The 22,857-nt window shown below is 39.7% G+C and overlaps 1 protein-coding gene across 1 annotated transcript in view; it reads left to right on the forward strand.

Annotated features, from left to right (window-relative positions):
- The first annotated feature begins 415 nt into the window (after positions 1-415).
- The window catches only part of LOC149011161 (lon protease homolog 1, mitochondrial-like), a 39,508-nt gene continuing 17,066 nt past the window's right edge, over positions 416-22,857 (forward strand). The window contains exons 1-7 of the mRNA XM_089164401.1: positions 416-929; positions 2,013-2,078; positions 10,922-11,113; positions 11,271-11,336; positions 11,715-11,756; positions 11,838-11,960; positions 18,431-18,529. Coding sequence (XP_089020527.1) covers positions 606-929; positions 2,013-2,078; positions 10,922-11,113; positions 11,271-11,336; positions 11,715-11,756; positions 11,838-11,960; positions 18,431-18,529 — 912 coding nt within the window. The 5' untranslated portion in view covers positions 416-605. The remainder of the gene's footprint in view (positions 930-2,012; positions 2,079-10,921; positions 11,114-11,270; positions 11,337-11,714; positions 11,757-11,837; positions 11,961-18,430; positions 18,530-22,857) is intronic.

The following is a 22,857-nucleotide window of genomic DNA, read 5'->3' on the forward strand; positions in this document are numbered from 1 at the left end:
AGCCTTCACAAATAAAAAGGTAAAGATGAAAACAAGTAGTCAAAAACTTGTATTCAATCTATATTTATGTTTGTTTAGAAGAATCGACTTAAGAAAATAACTATCTGATTATCATCCGAATCCGACAGAATCCGTCCGAAAACCATTAGGATATTATCCGAATCGGTCTGAAAATAATAGGATGCGGATATGGATATACCACTATTCGATCTGAATCCGGTCCGTTTACACCCCTAACTAGGACCCACAATTGGCATTTGGGAGAACTTGAGACCGGTACAACCGTACAACTCTTGTTTTTTGCGACCGAAACCGAACCAGGCCAATCGATTGACGCGCACAGCTTGTCGCGGAAAGGTGCATCAAGCTAGGGCATATTCGTAATTTAAAGAGAAGCAAAAGCCGCAATCTCTTTCTTGTGTTGCACACAATCAAGGATTTTAAGAGGGCTTTAGAATTTGGGGAGAACTTCACTTCGCATGGTATTCTTCTTTCTTGCCCCTGCGGTTCTTCTGCTAGAGATGAACTGACAAACATTATAAGAATAAGCGGCATTGATATCGAAAAGATATTTTTCTTAGGATTTCGTCAATCGGTTGGCATCTATGTTGAAGGCTTTATCAGCTTCATGTTTACAGGGTCGATTGCAGAATTTGTCTGCGAAGCTCCCTGCCAATTTCTCTCATGGAGAACCAAAATCTCCATTGCTTAGGGTTTTAGGTTCTCTCAGAAGCTCGAATTCAAGATATCCTAATTTATGTAAAAGGGTATTCTTTTGTTCTGACTCTAGTGATGGCTCCAACCCGGTGGTTGAGACTGAGGGGAAGCCCGCAGAAGTCGAAGCTTCAGCAGCGAATGCAGAAGAGGTCGATTCAAAAACTTCATCGGCTATCGTCCCAACTAATCCTAGACCAGAGGATTACCTTACGGTAGCTGTCCCGCTTCTTTGGTTTTCTTTTTGGATATATTTCTCTTTATTATTCTTGTTCGGGTATACGATAAAGTTATGATTTTTTTTTCTTTGGTCTTCTTCCCCATCTTTAAGGTGTTGGCTTTAAATTGCTGCGTAGGTTAATCATGGAATCAAGTTCTAGTATTTTGAGTAGAACAGTCAAAAAATTTAGTTGTTCTTATTTTTTTAATTATTTTTATTTAAAAAAAAAAATCTAAATTTCTCCCACTTGAAGGTGGCATAAATTTAGATAATGTTTTTGGACGTACATTATTATTGCATTGTCAAACTGAAGATGTTACTCCCGATTTGCATGCATTGTCAACCAATATATTGCCTTTATGTTTAGGATACACATGCTTTCTTGACTAGACTATGGAGCATTGGGCTTTGATAATTTTACATGATCCTGTGACAATTTTTTAGTGGAGTTATGTGGATATATTCGTTTTTCTGAAGTTTGTGCAGAAATTAAGAGGTTTCTTTCTCTACTATATGCACCTCTAGTTCCACATTAATCTTTTTGCCATCGGCTGACTAGTTTAGAGATGAATCTAAGGAGTTAATTTAGTTAGTTTTCCCTGGCATGTTGGAGGAATTACCTTTGAAGATAACTGGAGATGATTTTTTTAATTTTTGAATGAGCAGGGCTGTTTTTTCATGTATCCTCTGATAACTGTGTTTGAGGATCCATTTATATAAATCACAGAAACAAGTAACATTCTTTCATATCACACTTAGACTTAAAACACTTTACTGGTAGAAGATTAACTCTAGATTAACCAAATCAGTATGTAAGTCACGCAGACAATTGACATTCTTTCATATCACACTTTGACAGATAGAAAGATCAACCCTAGATTAATCAAGTCTGTATACAATTACAAATTTTCCATGGATCATCTGCTAAAATTAATTACTTAAGTGTTTATCAAGTATTTTCTTTTATGCAATTATTATTTGTTCATTAGTTTCTTTATGCTTGTAGCTGCTTCTTTCTTCCCCCCCCCCCCTCTAGCAATTTGCCTTGTAAAGAATATCTTATGCTTTCTCCTGGCAGGTTTTAGCATTGCCATTGCCACATCGACCACTGTTTCCAGGTTTTTATATGCCGATCTATGTTAAGGTATGCCACTTGTTGCATCTTATGTCCTTCAATATAGTTGGTTGCTTTTAAAAGAAAGTTCTTTATTTTCGTTATGCCACTTAATCAATTTAACTTGAGAATTGCCAAGGTTTTTCCTTTAATCGTATACACTAGTCATAGATTCCAGCTCCGTCCTTGTTTCCTGGTGAAGGATGAGCTTAGGAAGCCTGGAAAGTTGTAGTGGGTGTTACTAGTGTTGGGGAGCAGATGGAAAATTGTGGAGTAATCTTGTTTATCTTTTTGATGTTCAGCATTTTATAAGTGACATCTTTGACATGGGGGGATGTCAATGGGTGGAACTATGATAATGAAACAAGGGAGGGGAGTCTGCGTACTGCGGCAACTATGAATTCTTATAATTTGCAGTTCTGAAGATCTTATTTGCCACTGGAGAAGTTGAAGCCATAATATCTTGGTGCTAGCTTCTATATTCAATGATATGTTTGGTCAAAAAGTAAATGGGAATACATTAAAAATTCAATGTTGTATAAATTTTTGTTTCTCTGTAGCTAAACTAACTGGAAGTTTTGAGAGTTTTATCTGACAGTGAGTAGGTTGCAGATGTAGGGTTTGGGTGAGAGCCGTTTTTGTTCATTAGTGTGGTATATTGTCTTGTTAAGTATGGTTCTCTACGTTAAACTGTCGTTAGTGGTATCTATCAATTGGATAATCGTCTGCAGTGACAGATAAGTTGTTCCTTCACCCTTTTCATGTGATGTGTTCTCATGTTTAAAGGACTTCCAAAGTGTTTTAGATGAAACTCATTTCATTTGTTAACTGTTCTTTTTTGGGGATTGGGATTATGTGTTATCGACTTTATGAAGGTAAAATTGGCAGCAAAAGTTAGAGAGGGATATAGAAAACTTAAAGGAATTGCAAAAGTTAAACTCCTGACCGAAATTGTCCTGGGACTTAAGGCATTGATTCTCTCCTAGAACCATCCTTGATGATATCATTGGTAAGGAGTTTGTGAGCAGGTGAATACCGTGGTTTTAGGTGAGCAGGAAAAATACCTTGCCTTCATCATGAGTTGAGAGCCTTCCTTTGTTTTGCAAGGACAAGAAAGGCACCCCAATCAGAGAAGCTGAATTGTAATGGTGGACTTAGCTGTGCTGTTAGGTTCAAACTTCAAAGAAGACCGCATCCAGATGGGTTTTCTTACTAACACACAAAGTTCCACTGAAGCTAGCAAAGTACAGATGAGCAAAAACTTTCAAGAGCTCAAACTTGTCTCAGAACTTAATTTATAACTTATGTTGAATTTAAAGAAAATACCACGCTTAATTTTGAAAGTGAACTTAAGTAAAAAGTGAGACATAGAATCTTCTTTTGTTTTTGGTAAGCTTACTTTGGCTCATTATCAGTTAACATATGACAAATTGACAATGACATTGCAGTACTGCAAGCTGAAAATCCAGTTTTAAGATCTTAAATACCATCATGCAATCAGGCCCAACAATCAATTCTGGGATCAGATCTTAGAGGAAAGAAACAAATGCTTTTCCTGAGAGTAAATCAGATTGATGGAAGTGACTGAGAAAAGGGAGGACATTGATCTCACTGGGAGCAAGAAGAGTAGAGAATAGAATGGAAGAGAAAAGAAGAATCAGGTTCAGGATGCCAGTCCATATTTGATGTTTAACCGGACTAAATGATGTAATCCCAGAATTAGGGTTCACTTTCAGGACCTTGTATACAAGTTGCAGCAGCCGACTGGAAGGTTTAGGGTTTTAGCTAGGGGTGGTAGTTGGTGTAGGGTTGCTGATTTGGTAGTTTAGGGATGCTAAAAGGGTTTCTTAAGGGTTAAGGCAGATCTGGGAAGTTGGGACAGAAGTAGATAAGCTTTAGAAAAATTTGGAAAATCAAATTTTCTGCAACTTTTCTATGAAGAAGATGAGTTGCAGAAAAATTTCAGACTAGGGTTTCGGGGCCGGAATGGATTGAGGGCTTGGGGAATGTGATCCTAGGCCAGATGTGATTCTAGAAAAAGGATTTTGGAGTCTTAAGGGGCTGGGGAATAAGGGTTTAATAGACTATTGCTGTTGCTTGCACAGAAACAAGGGAAGGAAAAGGGGGACTTGCAGACTCTAGGGAGTAACTTAGGGCTTAAGAAAAAGTGAGGGGAAGAGGTGGGGGTGCTTTGCAATAGGGAAGGGAGAGGTTTCAAGGTCTGAAACTAAGAGGGAGTAGCTGCGATGGCTGCGGGCAGAAGGGGAGTGAAAGGGCTGGGGGGGGGGCGCTTAGTACTTGGTTGAAGATGAACTGCAGGAACTTCAGTTAAATGCTTGTGAACAGTGAATGCAAGCCTTGAAGTTGAAGAAACAACACACTAGACCAGCCACAGGTTCTCCTCCCAAGATCCCCACGACTTTACTAGTCTGTTTCTCAAAACTCTTTTTCATTCAGTCCAATCTAAAAAAAACTTACACTAGAAAGTCTATTTATAACCTGAACAAAAGACTTAGACTCCTACTGGGTTACCCTGACTGCTAAGGCCCCACCACAACTTAAATTGGGCTTTGACAAAGGTATCTAATTACTGCACAATCTCAGCCCTTGGATCTGAAATCACACTTAAGTTACCGAATACTAATTAGCTAACAAACAAACTGGACCCAAAAGGAAATAAAAGTTTCCTAATTTAAGTGATCCTAAAAATGGGACTTCTTAAAAGGAAACAATGCTTTACAACTCTATGACTCTCTTCAAAATAGACTAAACTACTGGACTTCAGTCTTCAATATAGCTTGATCCAGGTGTAGTAATTGACCATTCTACCCCTGGGATGGATTCGGCCAGCCCAACCTAGATACATCACTAAAACTCCTAAAAAAAGAAATTACAGGTTATTATTCGCTTAAATTATCCCTGATTATGTATAGTCATGTTTTGACTTCTGAACATTGTCATGGCTCCTAGAAGAACAAAGATGTTATAGAAGGTTAAAGTTTAAAGGACACCAACTAGGTGACCCAGGTGCCCAAGTCGACCAAAGTGCTTAGGTTATGCCTTGCCAATTATCTTTTAGAGGTTATATGAAGTAAATAATCTCAAAATTTGACTCTAATCTAACTCAAATACATGACTGCCAATGCCGTGTGTTAACTTTTTCTGCATTTTATGGATTTACAAGGCCCATTACAATGAAACCTCAAAAGTTAGAGGCCTAACCTAAAATAGAACCATCAAAGGTGCAATTTCAGCTCATCAGATTGCCACCAGCACTTTATGAATCTGCCAGGCTTGTGCCTAAGCCTCTGTGTGGGATTAATGTCAAATGCACCTGCATCATGCTGCAACCTTTTTGGTGGATGTAGGTTTGGTGGCATTGTAAATTTTCTTGGTTTTTGGATTTTTGTTGTTGTTGGGGTAATTACTGTTGCCCCCCGCACTATAACTTAATTACTACCTTATCCCCTATGCTTTTTGAAATTACTAATCCAACCTTAGCTTCTATTACTGTTGCCCCCTTACTGTTAAACTCGATTAGTTAAGTGATGACGTGTCATTTTTATTTATTTAAAAATCCAAAAAAACCCTAAGATTTTATTCTACTTATTTACACTTTATATTAAATTACATTATTACTTTAGTTATTAGGAAAAAATTAACCCTAATTTGGTAGCTCCTTATTTTTTAGCTTTTTTGCATTTACTTTTCAATTTGGTGTGGCAACCATTTAAGGGGTACTGTTTAGGTAGATTCCTTTAGTTTTTTTGTTAATAAGGTGTGGCAACTATAGTTTCTATTTATTTTGCAAAGCTAGAGAAGTCCTACAAATTGGAACTCTATTTCCTATTTTGCTAAGTGGTTAGAGTAGTTGGAGTACATTTAAAACGCCTATTCATTCTGATCGATTTGGGCTTGCTGCCTATTTAAACACCTTCTAATAACAGATTACAATTATTTAGTTAAAGTAAATTCTGCTTTTGCATTGCCATTTTGAGCTCTGCGTGTAATACCATTTCGGTGATTGTGCTTGACTGCTTGCTGCCTAGTGGTGTCTAATCCTAGGAGAAGACTATAGATGCTTAGGTCAAACCTAACTCCTCTTTTCACTGTGGAATCAGTCCTCACTGCCATGGTGACAGTCCCAAGTATGATTTCAAACTCCAAATAACTCCAGTATGAACCTGCAGCCAAATTTTGAGAATAGAAACTAACACCAAATTAAGAATGGGTATTCTTGAGCAACCTGGCCAATATTAAGGGCTGGAACTGGGAATCTGGGATCAATGTAGGTGCAAACAGCAGTAGAAATCAACTTGCAGGCTCAGCATCAGTGTCAGTTAAATGGTGCTGCGGTTCTACTGAGGAATGAAAACAACAGCAGCTTCTGATGGTCTTTTTCATGGTTGCACCAGCTTCAATAACAGAGCACAAGTAGGATCAAATGCAAAGGGAAGGGGATAAGAGATATTAGAATAAGAAAGGGCATAGGGGGATGGGTTGTCTCAGCCCTATTCACAGCTATCTCAGCTGTTGAACATGGATTACTCCCTAAGCAAGTGCTGTATTCACAAGGAGGGTCAAATCCAAAGGAAAGGTGATAAGAGACATTAGCAAAAGAAAGGGCATAGGGGGATGGGTTATCTCAGCCCTATTCACAGCTATCTCAGCTGTTGAACATGGATTACTCTCTAAGCATGTGCAATATGAGGTATCAGATAATGCGCTAGTTAGCCTTGGATTGGAGAAACCAGTGGGAGATCGACTGTAACTTGTGTCAATTAAATAATGAAGAGAAGACAGAATTAATTAGCTGAACTTTTCCTTTTTGGATTTATTTTCCGGGGGAGGGGGGGGGGATTGGAGAATGGTGGTTCTGTTTACATATCAGAGAGGAATATAAATGAATAAGAAGGATATATAGAAGAAAGGGACAATAGGTGAATGGGCCATCCCCACTCCTGCTGTCTCACCCATTGCTATCTCAGTTATTGAACATGGATTTTACTCCATTACTGACGCTTAAGCCATAAATTCAATTTCTCCAAATCTCCTTTTCTATAAAAAGCCTACCTGTAGTTTGCTAGAACTTTATAAGGAGGAGTTGGGGGAGGGGAGGTCTGCTCCAAAACCTAGATCCTTTCTTCTCTGTCACCGTTCCTGCGTGGGTGGGCTGATTTCCGCTCCTATTCCCTCTGCTTCTCTATCTCTTCTCCTCTTCCTGCTGCCCTATTCTCCCTTTCCCTCCCCTCCCCTCCCCTCCCCTTTACTTCTCTCTCTTCTGCAAATAGGTACCAACCTTCTCTCCTCTTCCCTGTGCTTTTGTCCCTTTCTTCTTCTCTCCCCTCCCCTCTTGTATTTCTCTTTTGCGGATTGGTACTGGTTTTTCTCCTTGTCCTTTTGCTTCTCTGTCTGTCTCTCTCGCCTCCCTGCTTCTATTTCTCTTTTGCGGATTGGTACCAAGTTTTCTCCTTGTCCTTTTGCTTCTCTGTCTGTCTGTCTCTCTCTCCCCTCCCCTCTTCTTCTCTTTCTCTTCTATGGAATGGTTCCAGTCTTCTCTCTCCCTCTTCCGGCTGCCTGTGTCTCCTTCTCTTCCCTCTCCTCTGCTTCTCCTTACTTTAGCTCTTTATCTTGAAGGATGGAGCCAGATTGATGATGGTGGTTGGCCCTGGCTGTTGCTTCTATCATCTCTCTCTCCTCCCTCCCCTCTACCTCTCATTCTCTTCCACCTCTTTGTCTGTTGGAGTTTAGTCAAATCAATGACGGCGACCAGCCCATCATCACTGCCATGCCATCTCTTCTCTCGTCTCCTCTTTCGCTTCTCTTCCTCGTCCTTGCCTTCTTTGCTTCTCTCTCTCTTCCACGTCTTTGCCTGATAGAGTGAAGCCAGGTCGATGACGATAGCTGGCTGATCCCTGGCTCTGGTTCACGTGAAGTTCTGAGCAATGCTTGCGAAGCCCCGTTTGCCTCTTGCGATATTCCTGCTGCTTGCAGCGCAGTTGCCATTGTCTTATTTCCCCCAGAGTTCTCGACATGATAAGCCCACAATTCATGAACAATTTCATGCACCCGTATCTGCGAGCTAACTTGGCTTACTAGCCTGGTTTTTTGTCCATTTTTGCTAGTATTGTATTTTCAGCTTTATTTTAAGGTGTGGAGTTGCTTGTTGAGCCCTATTTTCTTTTCATTTGGCTCACATTTATATTTTTTCCTCTCCCCTTGTCTTCCCTGTGGTAAAACATTTCTTTATTCATCCCAAAAAAAAAAAAAAAAAAAAAAAAATTCTAAGAAGTAGGAAGTCTTAGAAAATAGAAACTACTAACTTAAAGCTAAACAATTAAATAAAAACCTCCTGTAAGAACCAAAATAGTGACTTCTGAAATAGTAGCTAACTGAAATTATAAACTACCTAAAATTCTATTCCAATGAAATGAGACATAATTTCTAAAAATATAGATAGAAAACTTGACTAGTAACAGCTTTGGATAGAATTTTTCTCCACTGGTGGGTCCCCAGAAACTTCTAGAATGCAACCCCAAACAACACAAATATTGGCTGTGACTGTTTACATGAACAGTATTTTGGTTGTTCTTCATCGTTGCTTCTAAATGGAAGCAAAATTTCCTTATGTGATGATGCTCCATTGAACGAACAAAAGCTCGCCTTGTCATCAGCCCAGGCTGCCTCTCACACCAGTCGCATCCTTCAACCTGTTGGACTGGTTTTGGAGTTTGTTCCTACTTCCTACAGGGAACATATGGCCTTTGATTTATATCAACTAACATTCATCAAATCAGGTACTAAAAATCACCCCATCCCTCCTTTTTCCGCTATAAATGCTCTTTTTCTCTTTAATTTTCCCTAAACCTAAACATCTCCATTCGAACCTTCTCTCTGTCCCTAGAACTGAGCATTCATCCTTAGTAATCCCCCAGATTTTGAGATCATAATCCCCTCTCCTAACCTAACCTTCAATCCTCTCATGACTCATCAGCCCCTGCAGCCCTGTATTAACCTGCTTTCCTTCACCATTAAGAGCCATTAAAACTCCATTACCCTTAAATCTCCCTAATATAAGAATTAGCTCTCCTTCAACTACAAGTTGCCTAATTTCATTCTTCCTAGTGCACTAAAGTTTCATCCCCATCCAAATCCTATAGCCCCATTGACCTAGCCTCCCTAAAACCCTCAGCCACCTGCTACTTTTTAGGAAACCTCCAAGCTTCACCTAATTATGAACAGTCCTAGATCTTCTTTTTTCAAGTGTTCTCCTAGATTACTACTCTCATTGGATCGCTGAAGCCTACGCAACAACCCTACACAGCTCGATTCGAATTTCCCCTCTATTATTAAGCGTTCTCCTAAAGTACTACACTCATTGGATCGCCGAAGCCTCCACAATAGCTGTGCACAGCTTGGTTCAAATTTCCCCCTTCTGCTGTTCAGTTTGCTTGTAAGTTCTTGGATTTTACTCAATTTCAAGGCTACATTACGATGTTTTGTAGAGAGTACAGGTCTTCTTTGCAGCTATGGTTTTTTTTTAATTTTTAATTTTTAATGTTTTCAGTTTAACTTCAAAATACTTATGTGTTCAATGTTGGTGCCATCTCTGATGATTGTGCAAGTAGATTTTTTGTACAATGGTGCTTGGGAAGAGGTCATATTTTATATATTGAAATTTCTATTCTGGCTATATTGCTTGGTCATTGCTTGATGTAGCGTCAACTGAGTGAGGGCCAATTTAACAGATCTGTAACACAACCAGCTCAAATGGGCCGAAAAATTAGGGCTTGTGGCACTTTGGTTAGGGTGCATGGAATGGTTATGGGGTTATTTGAAGTGGAGTGTTTGGGGTTTAGATTTAAATAAAAATGGTGTGATTGAAGGATTTCGTAATTGGAAATGGATCCCAATGAGTCAATATGAGATTAGGAACCAAACCAAGACTTGATGGAGAAAAGGCTTGTGGATGGCTTAACATGAAACATTGTGTCAAGACTAGACCTGCATAATGACTTGTTGGGGAATATCACTGAGAAAATGGGCAGGTAGGCCTGTATTTGATGGACTCGTTCGGAAATCCGGCTTGGATATTATTTGCAATTTCTAATTGGAAGCAGGAGACGAGGAAAATGGAGGAAGATTTCCTCTTAAAATCAATTGATATATTATCAAATGGTGACACTTTGACAAAGGGCTTGTGAGTAATTTGGTAGAGCTAAAGATGCTGGGAAGTGATCAATCATCTGCATCAGACCCTTTTATTTAAACGGGATTGCCTGTGAATATTTGGGTGGGAATGATTCCTCATTATTTTATGCTGAGCATTACATGTTCACAGTCTGGCCATAAACCTACACTTGAAGTAGCATGTTTACCACCCTGGTCGGCGAAAACAATACCCAAGAAGGCTTTTGGTGTGGTGGAACATGTGGCAGTTAGCAGGTAACCTTCAATGCCAACTTGTCAAAGTTAGTAGTCTAGTCATACAAATGCTGTTCCCCTGAGGTCAAGGGCAGTTGAAGCTGATCTCGAATGAGAATATCAATGACATCATCTGTTACAGGTTCAACGATTCTTATAACTGAAGTCATTTCATGATTGTTTCTCCTTAAGTTCTACTTTTTCTGAATTCAGTTTTGTCCAGCTGGAAAACAGGAATCGTCTTTATCATGATATGTGAATTACTCAGTATTGCTTTGCCACTACCGGAGTTGGGAGAAATAGCTTAATAGTAGTGCATAGCCATCTCAGTTTTCAAGGCATATTGAGAGCAGAAACCTTCTCGAAGAGAATGTTGTGGAATTTTATGGTGACTGTTGATTTATATCTTCTCTGGAGGAAGACTATTAACTTTTTTCCTGTTCCTGCAGGATCCTAAATTGTTGGCAGCTTTAGTGGAGAGCCGTAAAAGACAAGCACCATATGCTGGTGCATTTCTTCTGAAAGATGAGCCAGGGACTGATCCCAGTCTAGTGTCTGGTTCAGAGTCGGAGAAGAATATATACGATCTTAAAGGGAAAGAGTTGTTCAACCGTCTTCATGAAGTTGGTACTTTGGCCCAGGTATCTCATTCTGCCTTCTGTCATTTTGCCTCGAACATTCTGAATGATTTCAAATTCTATGGAACTTGTGTAGTCATAATTTTGCACCTTTCCTTATCTTTATTGTTTCCTTGGATACTCAAATAACATTGTTTTTATTTTTAATTTACGAAACCAGATTACTAGCATCCAAGGGGATCAGGTGGTGCTTATTGGCCACAGGCGGCTACGGATAACAGAGATGGTAAGCTGGACTTCAACAAGTCTTATATTTCCTTAGAAATCTGCTATTCAACCTGCTTTTATGCGTTAAGATATCTCCAGTACTTACAGATAATTTTGCAAAGCGATCAATTTCCAGAAGAACTTCTATTTATTAGTTTTCCTGAAATAGAATCTGTACCATCTTCACCATTGCTTCTTCAGTGGATTGGTTTGCAAATCGCTATGGGATTAAATTTTTTATAATTTTGATATCAATGGTTTTTTTTTCCTTAAAATTATTTTGTCCCCTGTGCTGTGCTACTATGTTCACTTGTGATCAATGATATTCATAGTGACAATTTATCAAATTTCCTTTTTTTAGTAACTTCTAGAGTAATATTTAATTGTCTCTGTACAGGTTGACGAGGATCCCCTAACGGTGAAAGTTGACCATCTCAAGGCATGTGTGTTCCTGTGGCAAAATAATTTTTGAAAGGTTTTCTTACTTTCATTCTTCTCACTTCTGTTCTCTAAATTGCAGGATAAACCATACAATAAGGATGATGATGTTATAAAGGCAACATCTTTTGAAGTTATATCAACTTTAAGAGATGTTCTAAAGAATAGTTCCCTTTGGAGAGAACATGTCCAAACGTATACCCAGGTTGGACCTTATTTTATTTTATTTCAAATGAAAATTCTTGAGAATATTGTCTGTATTAGAATTTATTCCCATATAAGGCTTGTACTTTTCAGCCCTATACTCCTTCCATGTGGTTGGTTAGAACATCCTGACCTAAATCTTCCAGAAGAAGCTCATATAAGGCCCTAAAGGTTGCTGCCCAGTAGTAGCAATAGAGGATAGAGTGGTTTGTGCTATCCTATCTTGGTAGTCATTTTGTTTATTAATATATATTTTAATAACCAATTAGGCTTTTAACAGATTTCCATGGTATAGAGGTTTGATTTATGTGATAAATCATGGAAGATTTCCATTGTAAGGCTGCTTAATCCATTACATATGCAACCACTCCAACCCCACTCCCCTCTATCTTGGGGGAAAAAAAATCAATGGATGAATATACTAACTTCATTTCTGAGGTTTGCTTATCAGCTTTTCTGTTGTCTCTGAGATCTCTGGTCTAATTGTCATATGATTGGATTTGGTTGCTTTGTGATTAAAGTCCTAGTTTCCTAGGATCCTTGGTGCTTAATCCAAGGTTGTCTTGAAGGTTCTTGGTGGTTAAAGTCTGGCAGTGGATTTAGCCTACACATCCATCAATCCACTTCCTGCATTGAAGATCAAGATCCACGGCAGGTTAACCGCAAGTCCAGCACTTCTCGATGCCCTGCTTTCCCCCCATTTGATGTATTGTCAGCAGCCTAGGATTGCTGCCGAAGAGCCCATGGCACTGCAGCATGGCAACATGGTTCATCAGCAGGGGTATTTCTGTAATTTTGCGCTGTCCTAATGGAGTCCAACTAGGTCTAGTTTAATTCAGATTTTTTTTGGAGTCCAACCATGTTTATGTTTTGTTATTTGAGTAGGTCTATTTTAAGTTAATTAGCAGTCTTTTTCTAGTTAGGAGTTCTTTTTAAAACAGATTTTTTTGGGTGTGTTATAAAAGCCAAGTCCTAGTAGGGGTAAGGCTATAAATAAATCCTAACACATGTAACCAAAACAGCCTATTGATGAATTAACTTATTGCAAAGGAGTTACAGCCAAGTAGAGGTGCAATTGAGGTAGCTTGGGGTTTCCAAGATGAAGAAACCCTGTGGCAGCTTGGGGGGGTCTTTCTTCTTCCCAAGTTCCTCAATCCCCAGCTTTCTACAACAAATTAGTGATCATCTCCGCCATTCCCATAACCTATCCCACTGCATCCCTCAATTACCTCCCTCTCTCTTGCAGTACACCTTCTTCCTCAAACCCTAATTTCTGGACCTTCCAATACCCTCCACCAAATTCCATCTCCTTCTAGAGACATCATCATCTCACCCCCACTAGCACTTGACCTCAGAAACCCAAGAAAACTGAAATTTGAGCCATCTTTGTTACAAATCTTGGATGTTTAGCCCTCAATTCCATTGAGCCTGCAAAATCTCCTGTTTGTTTTCCTTCCCCAGATAGCTTGTTTTTGCAATCCCCCAATTGATCTGCTGCTCTGTTGATGTACAACTTTTGTGGTGATAAATCCAATTGCTTTAGTGTCCAAACACGTGAGTTAATTGACGAATTCCAATGTTGTAATAACTTTACTGCCAGTTGATTGATATAGGAAATGAAAAGAAGAGAAAGAAAAAGATGGAGGTGGGAGGGCAGAAATTAGGGAAAGATTGGGTAAGTTTTGTGTGTGAACCTATCATTCTTTGTTTAATTATATCATAAGTAATTTTTACTGAACTACTGATATAGCCTTAGCTATCCTAATAAAAGTAGTAAGAGTAAATTCACATGGACATCCCGTGATTTATCTGTCAATCTACTGAACACATCCTGTGCTTCTGATAATTCAAATGTCCCCACTTTGCAGTTGCCATTTCACTATAACCCAGTCCAGTAGCATTTCATGGTTACTAATGGTGGGATTTGAAATCTACAATTTGAGTAAAGCTTGATTGTAGTACTTTGTGCTTAATCCCAATGGTTATCAGCTATTTTTTTGTGCCATCCTCTTAAGTACATTGCAGTAGTGCACACTTTTTTTTTTTTTTTGGGGGGGGGGGGGGGTTGTCAAACAGTATTGCAAACTTGGATGATGGACATGTATCATTATTTCCAATTCTTAAACATGGCTATATTCTCTCTCCTTTCTGTCATCCTTGCCTCCTTCCTCTCCCTTTGCTTTCTCCCTCTTCGGATTTGTTAATGGCTCCACTGCCACTGCTTTCTATCTCCTTTCTAACCCTCTGGCATTGTATACGCTGCATGGTGATCCAAACTTTGTGTTACACCCTTAAAATACTTAACTCCCGAGAGGAAACAGATAAACTGAATGAAGCTTTGATTTTAATGTCCCAGTAAACTTAAAAGCAAGGAAAATATCTGAAACAGCTTCTGAAATGCCAGGAGTGCATCGTGCTGAAGGCCCATGACGATCAAGAAGCTTGGCATAGATACCATCTGATACGTCTATGTTCTCAGGCTTCCACTTCAGATAAGCAGTACATTTATACTTTGTAAATCCCCATGTCTGCTAACAATAACTTTCTCCTACCAGGGAAATTGAACTTGGCACGATAGAGGGCCTCCTGTGCACTACTGCTGTTATCTTTGCAGCTGACAAATAGGACTTGTTAAAATGAACATCAAGAAATAAAAATCTGAAATAGAAACAAAATGAAAACACACAGAGATTTAACGCGGTTTCCACACCAATTCGGTATGCTACATCCACTAGCGAAGAGGAAGAGCTTTTCATTATGTAGAAGAAGTACAGAATGGAGATCTCACAACCAATCACCAAGAACGGTGTTGCAAGAACTCTCACCTAAATTCCTAATCCTGAATCTCTCAGTGACCTTGTAGGCAAACACAAGGTACCTATATATAGACTCCAATCGGGTTAACGGATTGAGCCCCCGACTTCCATCATAGATCTCCAAAAATGAGTTATTCGGGTCACCCACCAAAATATGTCTGTTTTCGAAGTCGGGTACAATAATTTGGGTCACAACAAACAGGACCTAACCAATGTTTACTTATGCACAAGTTCCTTGTGGCTTATCAAAACCACCTATCATACCAGTTTGGTTCTGATGCGCTCTAGCACATGAAAGCATCTTGTTGATCCTCAAAACATGGAAAGGATGCACTGATGTGAATCCAATTTTAGGGTTAGGGTTTCTAGGATAATTTCTCTAGAATTAAGGACTTGCCTAGAATCTTCCAGCAAATTAATGGGATGACGTGAGGAACCAAGGATGATCTTAAGACTATTATGTGTTGAAAAGGGTTGATTGAAAATTATGTGGGAAAGCTTTTTGGAGAAAAGGAAATAATTTGGGTTTTGTCAAAGCCCAAGATGGAATAGTATACTAGGTAGTAGGATAGCCAAAATAATATTATGGAAATTAGGAAAGGTTAAGGAACCTACGGTAGGGGTTTTGATGGGTTTGGAATGAATGACTCTTGGAAGGCTATGGGTGGATCTCTGAAAAAATCTTGGGCAATCTTTATTCTTTCTTTCTTTTTCTTTCTGCTTTTCTTTTTTCTGCAACTGTTGCCGCAAGTCAGAGAGGGAGGGGAGGGAAAGGGTGGGGGCTATCAGAAGGGACAGGGGAGGTGAGGGATGGGTTGGAGAGGGTCGTAGGGGGTGGGAGGCCCGCTGCGGAGTTGCAGCAAAAGGGGGAGGGGTTTACAGGGATGCACAGAACAGGGGAAGGGCAGGGAGGGCCTTGCAGGGGTGGGGAAGGTGAGTGAGGAGCTGGGCTTTGCTGGCAACAAAGGGGGAGAGAGGACCTGGGGGGTGGGGGTGGGGGTGGGATGAGTCTTCTAGGGCTGTGCAAGGAAGAGGAAGGTTGGGGGAGGCTACGGGAGAGAGAGGAGGCAGGGGATGGGGTGGGGGAGCTGCTGTACTTGTACTTGGTGTTACTTGAGGAAGATGACTTTGAATGCTTGAAGATGCTGGAAATAATGATGGAGATGCTGATCATTGTACAAAACTCTTTAATTCTCAACCATGGCCCCCTTAACTAAGAACCATGATCCTTAACTAAATTTTATTCAATAATCAGACTTAGGAATTACAAAGAAACAATTGGCTATTTATAGCCCACTAACACTAAGTGGGATTGCTTAACAGACTAGGATCGCACCACATAATCTGGACTCTTGAAATAAAATCTGAAAATCTAAAGACACATGCTGAAAATAAAACTTTATTTCAAACTCTAATAAGTACATGCTTAAATTTCTATTTTAATTTAAACTCTAATGGCACATGTACTGGAGTTTAAAATAACCAAGGACTCAATAACTATCTCAAAACAAACTTAAGAAGTAAAACCCACATTGAACTCTAGTAATAAATCTGGAATTAATTCCAACACTAAAAGAGGGCTGAAAATACCCTAAATACCCCTATTAGGGGGTTCGGCCAGCTCGTGGGGGCTACTTGGAGCATCAAGGGTGCCCCACAGCCCCCTCCTGGGGTTTCGGCTAGGGGTCAAACTTGTGTTCACACCAGTTCTCCTCCTTTTGAAGACATTCATTCCCGATGAATGCTTGATTGCTGTTGGGACTTTGCTGCCAGGACTCTCTTCACACTAGGCCTTTGTGGAGTTAAGCTGGACTAGGTCATTATGAATGGCTGGCTCTGAGTAGCACTCTACTAACTGGTGCGCATGGCCTGTCTCTTCTTGGCATCTTCAGCTAGATTCAAGGGTAGGATTATGATCTTCTGTCCTTCATCTTCGAAGATGCACTTGTAATTGGAACTCAAGGTTGTAAGTCATACAAATTCGTGTACAAATTTCCGTCAACTTTTCTTGATGGTTGAAATTTTCTAGGGTGGATAGAAGTTCTCAATTTCAAAGTTTGAAGATCTCAAGATTATGGCAATTCTCATTGGCGCCAAAAATAATCTTGCCTTTTGGACAAGCAAATGATGGGTATGATGAAACATAACCTCTTCTCCTCTCTTCTTGCTTCTTTCTCCCTACTTTCAAAAAGCTAGTGTATTGTCCTCTCCGATTGGAGCAGAGTCTTTGGTAGTAGTTCCTGCAGCAACCATCAGATTACAGGATAACAGCATACCTCTGGCAAGCATATATTTGAAACTCGAGGAGTGTGTGAAGGGAGGGAAGTTTCAGTTTCCTGCCCATTGATTCAATGTAAGCTTTTCTGTCATATGAGAGGGGTACCCTAGTATGAGGTGTTCATAGGAGTTTAAGTTTCCTGTCCATTCATCGAATGAAAGCTATATCTGTCAATATCAGTGAGTACCATATGGAATATGATGGTGCACTGATTCAGAGCTTCATGGAATACTAGAGCTGAAACAGTGTAGCCTTTGTCCTTGAGGGAAAGGGTTATCATATTGAGTATGATGCATTCACTGATCCAGCTGCTCATGTAGTGCAAGCATAGATGAAACGGTGCCAGCCTTTGTCCATCTCCACTTCTATTTCTGGTGCTGTCTCGTGACGCAACTAGTTGATCCAATGAAGTTATATGTTGGAGGGGTAGCTTATGAACTAATGTCTGAGCTAGTTACCTTCTGTTGTAACTTATGTTCCTTTTATCTTTGTTGACTTTTCCTTCGTAAGGGCTGTATGTAATCCCTATTCACTACTACTATCATTAGTGGAGTAATATACGTGTATTGGATCACTTCGATACACATGAGTCGCTCATTTCGTTTTCTTTGCTCTTCATCATCGCCTTCAACTCCCTCTTCATTATACTTGTTATTTGCATTTGCCAAATTTCCAGGATGGTATCAAATCACAACTTGTTGGTTTGATAGCTGAGCTGTGTTCTTGTTCTCTTCTCTTTGGAACCATAGATTACAAAGGGTTCCAAGGAGATTCCTATGTGAATTATTTGAAGAATCATATTACTTGGAGCATGAAATAGACCATGGAGACACTAAACAGCCACTATAATTTTCAATTACATTTTAGAAGTTTTGGATACTCAAAAAATTGATTCCTAGTCACCTTAAGTTCGGAGTCTTTTGACACTCTTTTAATTTTTGTTGTTGGTAAGCTCTGTATGTGTTTAATAAGAGAGAGCAATTATCGAATAAGGTTGCTTGGGTTATGTTGGTTGCGATTACACTTATTCTTCCAGGAAGTTGTGCTAACCATGCTATTCTTAGAGTATTATTTATTTATTTGCACTTGGGACATGTTTGTAGCAACATACTATGTCGAACTTCTTGGTTTGGAAAAAGAAGGGACATGTTTGAGGGTGGTTTTCTTAAGTTTTCAAGTCATAACTATTGCACCATCTGTCTATGCACAATCAACCAAAATAAGATGAAAAAAGACCCCCCCAAAAAAAAAAAAAACAAAAAATAAGATGAATATTCCAGTTACCTTTTCTATGATTATTGCTAAGAACACTGATGGACGATTCTCAGGTTTGCAGTTCATTTGTCATTCCTAATCTCTCTGTTTTGATTATTGCAGCATATTGGTGACTTCAATTTTCCAAGATTGGCGGATTTTGGTGCTGCTATTTCTGGCGCAAACAAGTTGCAATGCCAACAAGTGCTTGAAGAACTCGATGTAAAATTCACTACCACATTTATTTTTATTTTTAATTTTTTTTCACACTAACAAATGTAGCCTTGAATTTCCCCCCTTAAATTTCTCCTTTTTCCTTGTTGATATTGTTTTCTACGAGTATTTGTGGTGATCGGTGTGATCCAGGGTTCAAACAATCTGGTTTGGCTTCCTTATTAGTCCTCCTGGACAGTACACAATTGAAATAACAAGAGGACTCCACAGGTCTGTAATTTGATGAAAGTCTAGCTAACCAAGTAAACAAACCAAATAGGCTTTTTTTGTAGGTGACAGTAGAGTCATATTGGAGGGGATTATTTAGGCAATAAATTTAGAAGAGAGGTTCACTGCTTGGGAAGTGGATGCTGCGCCATGTGGGGGAAAATTCAAGCATGCAGGAGCATCAACACAGACAGCATTTTGGCGTTTCATGTTGGTGCTCCAGTCATTTTTCCTGGGCACTGTCCCACCATGGATGCTGTGGTGCCAGTCAGTTCTGCTTTCTTTGATGTAACTAGGATTCGCCCCCATATGGTTAGGCAGAAAGGAGGCCCAGATCAGCCCCCTCCCCGCAGCCGTAAATGGTGGCCGAACCCTGTAAGGGGTGAAAGTGACATTTTCTCACCCCTTTTGGAGTACCAAATGGCCCAGAAAATTCCAGCATGGCTCTGTCTACTTGTTTTTTATTTGAGTTATTGGTTAGAGTCCTGGTCTGGTTAGGAGTCCTAGTTGGAATTCTATTTCAAGTTGGGTTCCTTCTTAAAGATGGTTGTTTTATTTTGCAAGTTCTATTTGTTTAGGAACTTTTTAAAACAAGAGTCCTTGTCTTGCGAGGCTATAAATAAGCTCACTCAGTTGTAACAAGTCAGATTTGATGAAATTAATAATCAACAATGAGTTTGGAGACGAGTGTCGTGGGGTCCAAGAAGGGTCCCCTTCAAGCTTGCAGCAGCCCTGGAAGGTCTAGGATTTTCTGCAATTTTTGAAGAGGCCTTCCCCAAACCAAGTAAGCATCAAAACCACCTCTCACCCTACCCTATTACCCTCTCCCACCCCTTGTGCAAACATCCCCCACCCTCCCTCTCTTGCAGCATTACAGTTCCCTTCCCCCCATTAACGCCTACATTCCCTACCCCTTTCAGTCCATTCCTTCCCTATTAGAATCGCACCAGTCCCCTCCACTCAACCATCACTCTATCATTCTAGGCACCAGCTGCCGACTGGTTTCCAGATACCTACACTTCATCTTCAACATCTAGATTATAGAAACACTAGCTTCATTCAAACTCCTCTACCTCCCTAACTTCTCATCCAAATTTCAAACCATTTTAGAACAACCTTCTCCTACCTCCTCTCTACCTTCAATCCCAGCCTTAAGCCCTTAACCCTAACCCTAACCCTAACCCTACCCCTACCCTAGAAATTATAAAGCCCCAAATTTATTAACCCTAGCTTGAAGAATAGTTCTGCAAATTCAATGTCTATTAAAACATATTTTTTTTCTTCTAAATTTCTTAACCCTAGCTTGAAGAATAAATCTGCAAATTCAATGTCTATTAAAACAGAATTTTTTTCTTCTAGTTCCAGCCTAATACAGCCTGATCTAACCCTAACTTCCACTCCAAAACCATTCCCATCTTAACCCTCGACCTCCTAACCCTAGATCCAAGGTTTTGGACATCAAATAGGCTAAACTGCAGAGTGCAGAACTTAATTGATCACCCACAGCATCAGCAAACTTGATTACAGAATTTTCAAACCCTAATTCAGCTTAGAACCCTAAGTCCCAGGATATATTGGAGTATACTTAGCTGCTGTCCATCAAGAATTAACTGAGACCTGACCTAGAACAGTAAGATTAAACCCTAAATGGCTTTTGGTTCTCTAAAAGTGTATCCTGAAGACTGGCCCCTGACCTGGGGTTACATCATTCTTGTTAAAGTTAAAAACAAGGACACAACTGAATGACAACAGAAGTAGGGGTGTAAATGGATAACCGAAATCCGATTCCAAATTTGCATCCGCATCCGTTTAGAGGTATCCGAATCCGTCCGATTATTAATAGGATGCGGATATGGTATGCCCCTTTGTTACCGAATATTTTCCGTCCGATAAAATTATCCGATTAAGTTACTTATTTAGATTTATTATTCATGTTTTTATAAATTTTACCTATGATATGTGACTATTTTTCTAGATTTTCTACTAAAATAGCTACTAAAGTTGTTAAATTCTTAAATTTCAAACCTAGCCCTCACAAATAAAAAGGTAAAGATGAAAACAGGTAGTCAAAAACTTGTATTCAATCTATATTCATGTCCGTTTAGAAGAATCTACTTAAGAAAATAACTATCCGATTATCATCCGAATCCGACAGAATCCGTCCGAAAACCGATAGGATATTATCCGAATCCGTCCGAATATAATAGGATGCGGATATGGATATACCACTATCCGATCCGAATCCGGTCCGTTTACACCCCTAAACAGAAGGGGAGAGCTGTCTGATAAAATTTAAAGTTGACATAGATAACATCTATTAGGGGGATGTTTCGTCTTCTACTTCCCAACAGCTGAACCCGCAGGTCAAGGGTTGAACCAAGGAGGGCTGCTTCCACTCTAGGGCTCACTGGTCTGGGGATTTTGGAATTGGTTTTTCGGAATCTAGTAGACCCATTAGATAGTGGTTGCTTAAGCCCCAATTCCTTGTTGAAGGAAGATTACTCAATCATGATACAGCATATGAAGGAAAAACCAGGTTCCTCCAGTTTACTCAAGTTCCTTGTTACCTCACTTCAAAGCTAATAGGTTCAGTCGACCAGCACTCAAATAACCAAGTCAAAGAAGGTTTTAACTGCTGGACCTGAACATGGCAGTCTACTTGATATCTGAGTTGGTTCCTCTAAAAGAGGAGCTTTGCTGGGTTTTGAGGATACGATTTGAGTCATCTAGGGCTGGTTAGTTCACGCACCCAGGGCCACAACAACGGGTTGGACAGGTATATTACTCTAGTTTAGTGAAATTCTGTTACTCATTTACACTGCAAATGGCATCCAGAACAGAACATGACTGACAGGTTTGATGAAACAGAAGAAGATTAAGAGGGGAAAGAGAAGGGAATAAAGAAAGAGATCAGAAAAGAGAACTTACATCCAGCAAGCTCATGCACCAGCCAAGAACTTAATTAATTCAATTCTAATGAATTCTCCACCCTAGGTTGCTGGTGGGTGGGGGAATCACTCTAGGTTCAGATTAAACACCCATTTAAACAGGATCTCAAGAAACCATTGCTCGAAAAACTAGTTAGAGAAGAAAAATGTGATCCTTTAAACAGGTCTTATACCAAAAAATTGGAATAAACTTGGATGGAAACACAATATAAATATCTTACATCATCTTCCCAGATAAAAAAAGATTACTCCTGTGTTGTCTAGCAGCCCCTTTCAACCAAAAAACCGGGTTGGTCTGGTTGTGTCTTGGGTTGGATTATAGTGCCCAATCCAGTCCAACTATGTTTGGGAAGTGCATCAGTGGTATTCTTGATTTTTTGTGGTTTGGAGTTCAAGACCCGCGGTGCCCTCTGAAGTATATTTTCTTATGTGTTGATTAGTTATTAGTACTTGGCGAAGAAAATACTAGATGTCTCAAGCACAAAGAAGTACCTTATAGTCTTAGATAACCTATTGTTTCCCCCTCTGTAGTTTTCCTGCCATTTCTTTTATTTCTCCCCCATTGGAGAAGTTGAAGTTTGTGAGGGGGGGGGGGGGGGGTTAGTTCTCATGTACATCAAGCTCCGTTGTGCAATAAAAGAAGACAGCTATCCCTTGCATTTTCAGCCTTTTTGCTGTGGTCCTCTGGACTGTTATTCTTTTTTATGTCTCCATCAAAAAGAGGCACCTTATAGTCTTAAATAGCCTGTGGTTCCACCCCGCTGTTAATTTCCCCTGCCATTTCCTTTCTATCTCACCTATTGGAGAAGCTGAAGTTTGTGACTCTTGGGGTTTTAGTTGTCTTCTACATCAAGCTCCATTAAGGAATAATATGATAAAGCTATCACTTGCATTTTCAGCCTTTCTATTTTGGTCCTCTGAATTGTTTAACTGCAATTTACCGCATGTCACATTATTTTTATTCCTGCCTGTAGTAGGAGACTGGTCTGATTGCTTTTTCTAAGTGTGAGACTCCACGATTTTAACTTTTCCTAGGCACCTGTGAAGATGGAGCACTTTTGACCTTCCCACCTCCAAATCATTCCCTCTTACAGGGAAAAAGGACTAGACCCTATTGCATAAGATTACTACTATAAAAACTGTCTTGAATCCTTGTTAAGT

The sequence above is a fragment of the Hakea prostrata genome, chromosome 7 (genome assembly GCF_041222555.1).
Source record: "Hakea prostrata isolate BN-2017 chromosome 7, UWA_Hpros_2, whole genome shotgun sequence".
Taxonomy (NCBI): domain Eukaryota; kingdom Viridiplantae; phylum Streptophyta; class Magnoliopsida; order Proteales; family Proteaceae; genus Hakea; species Hakea prostrata.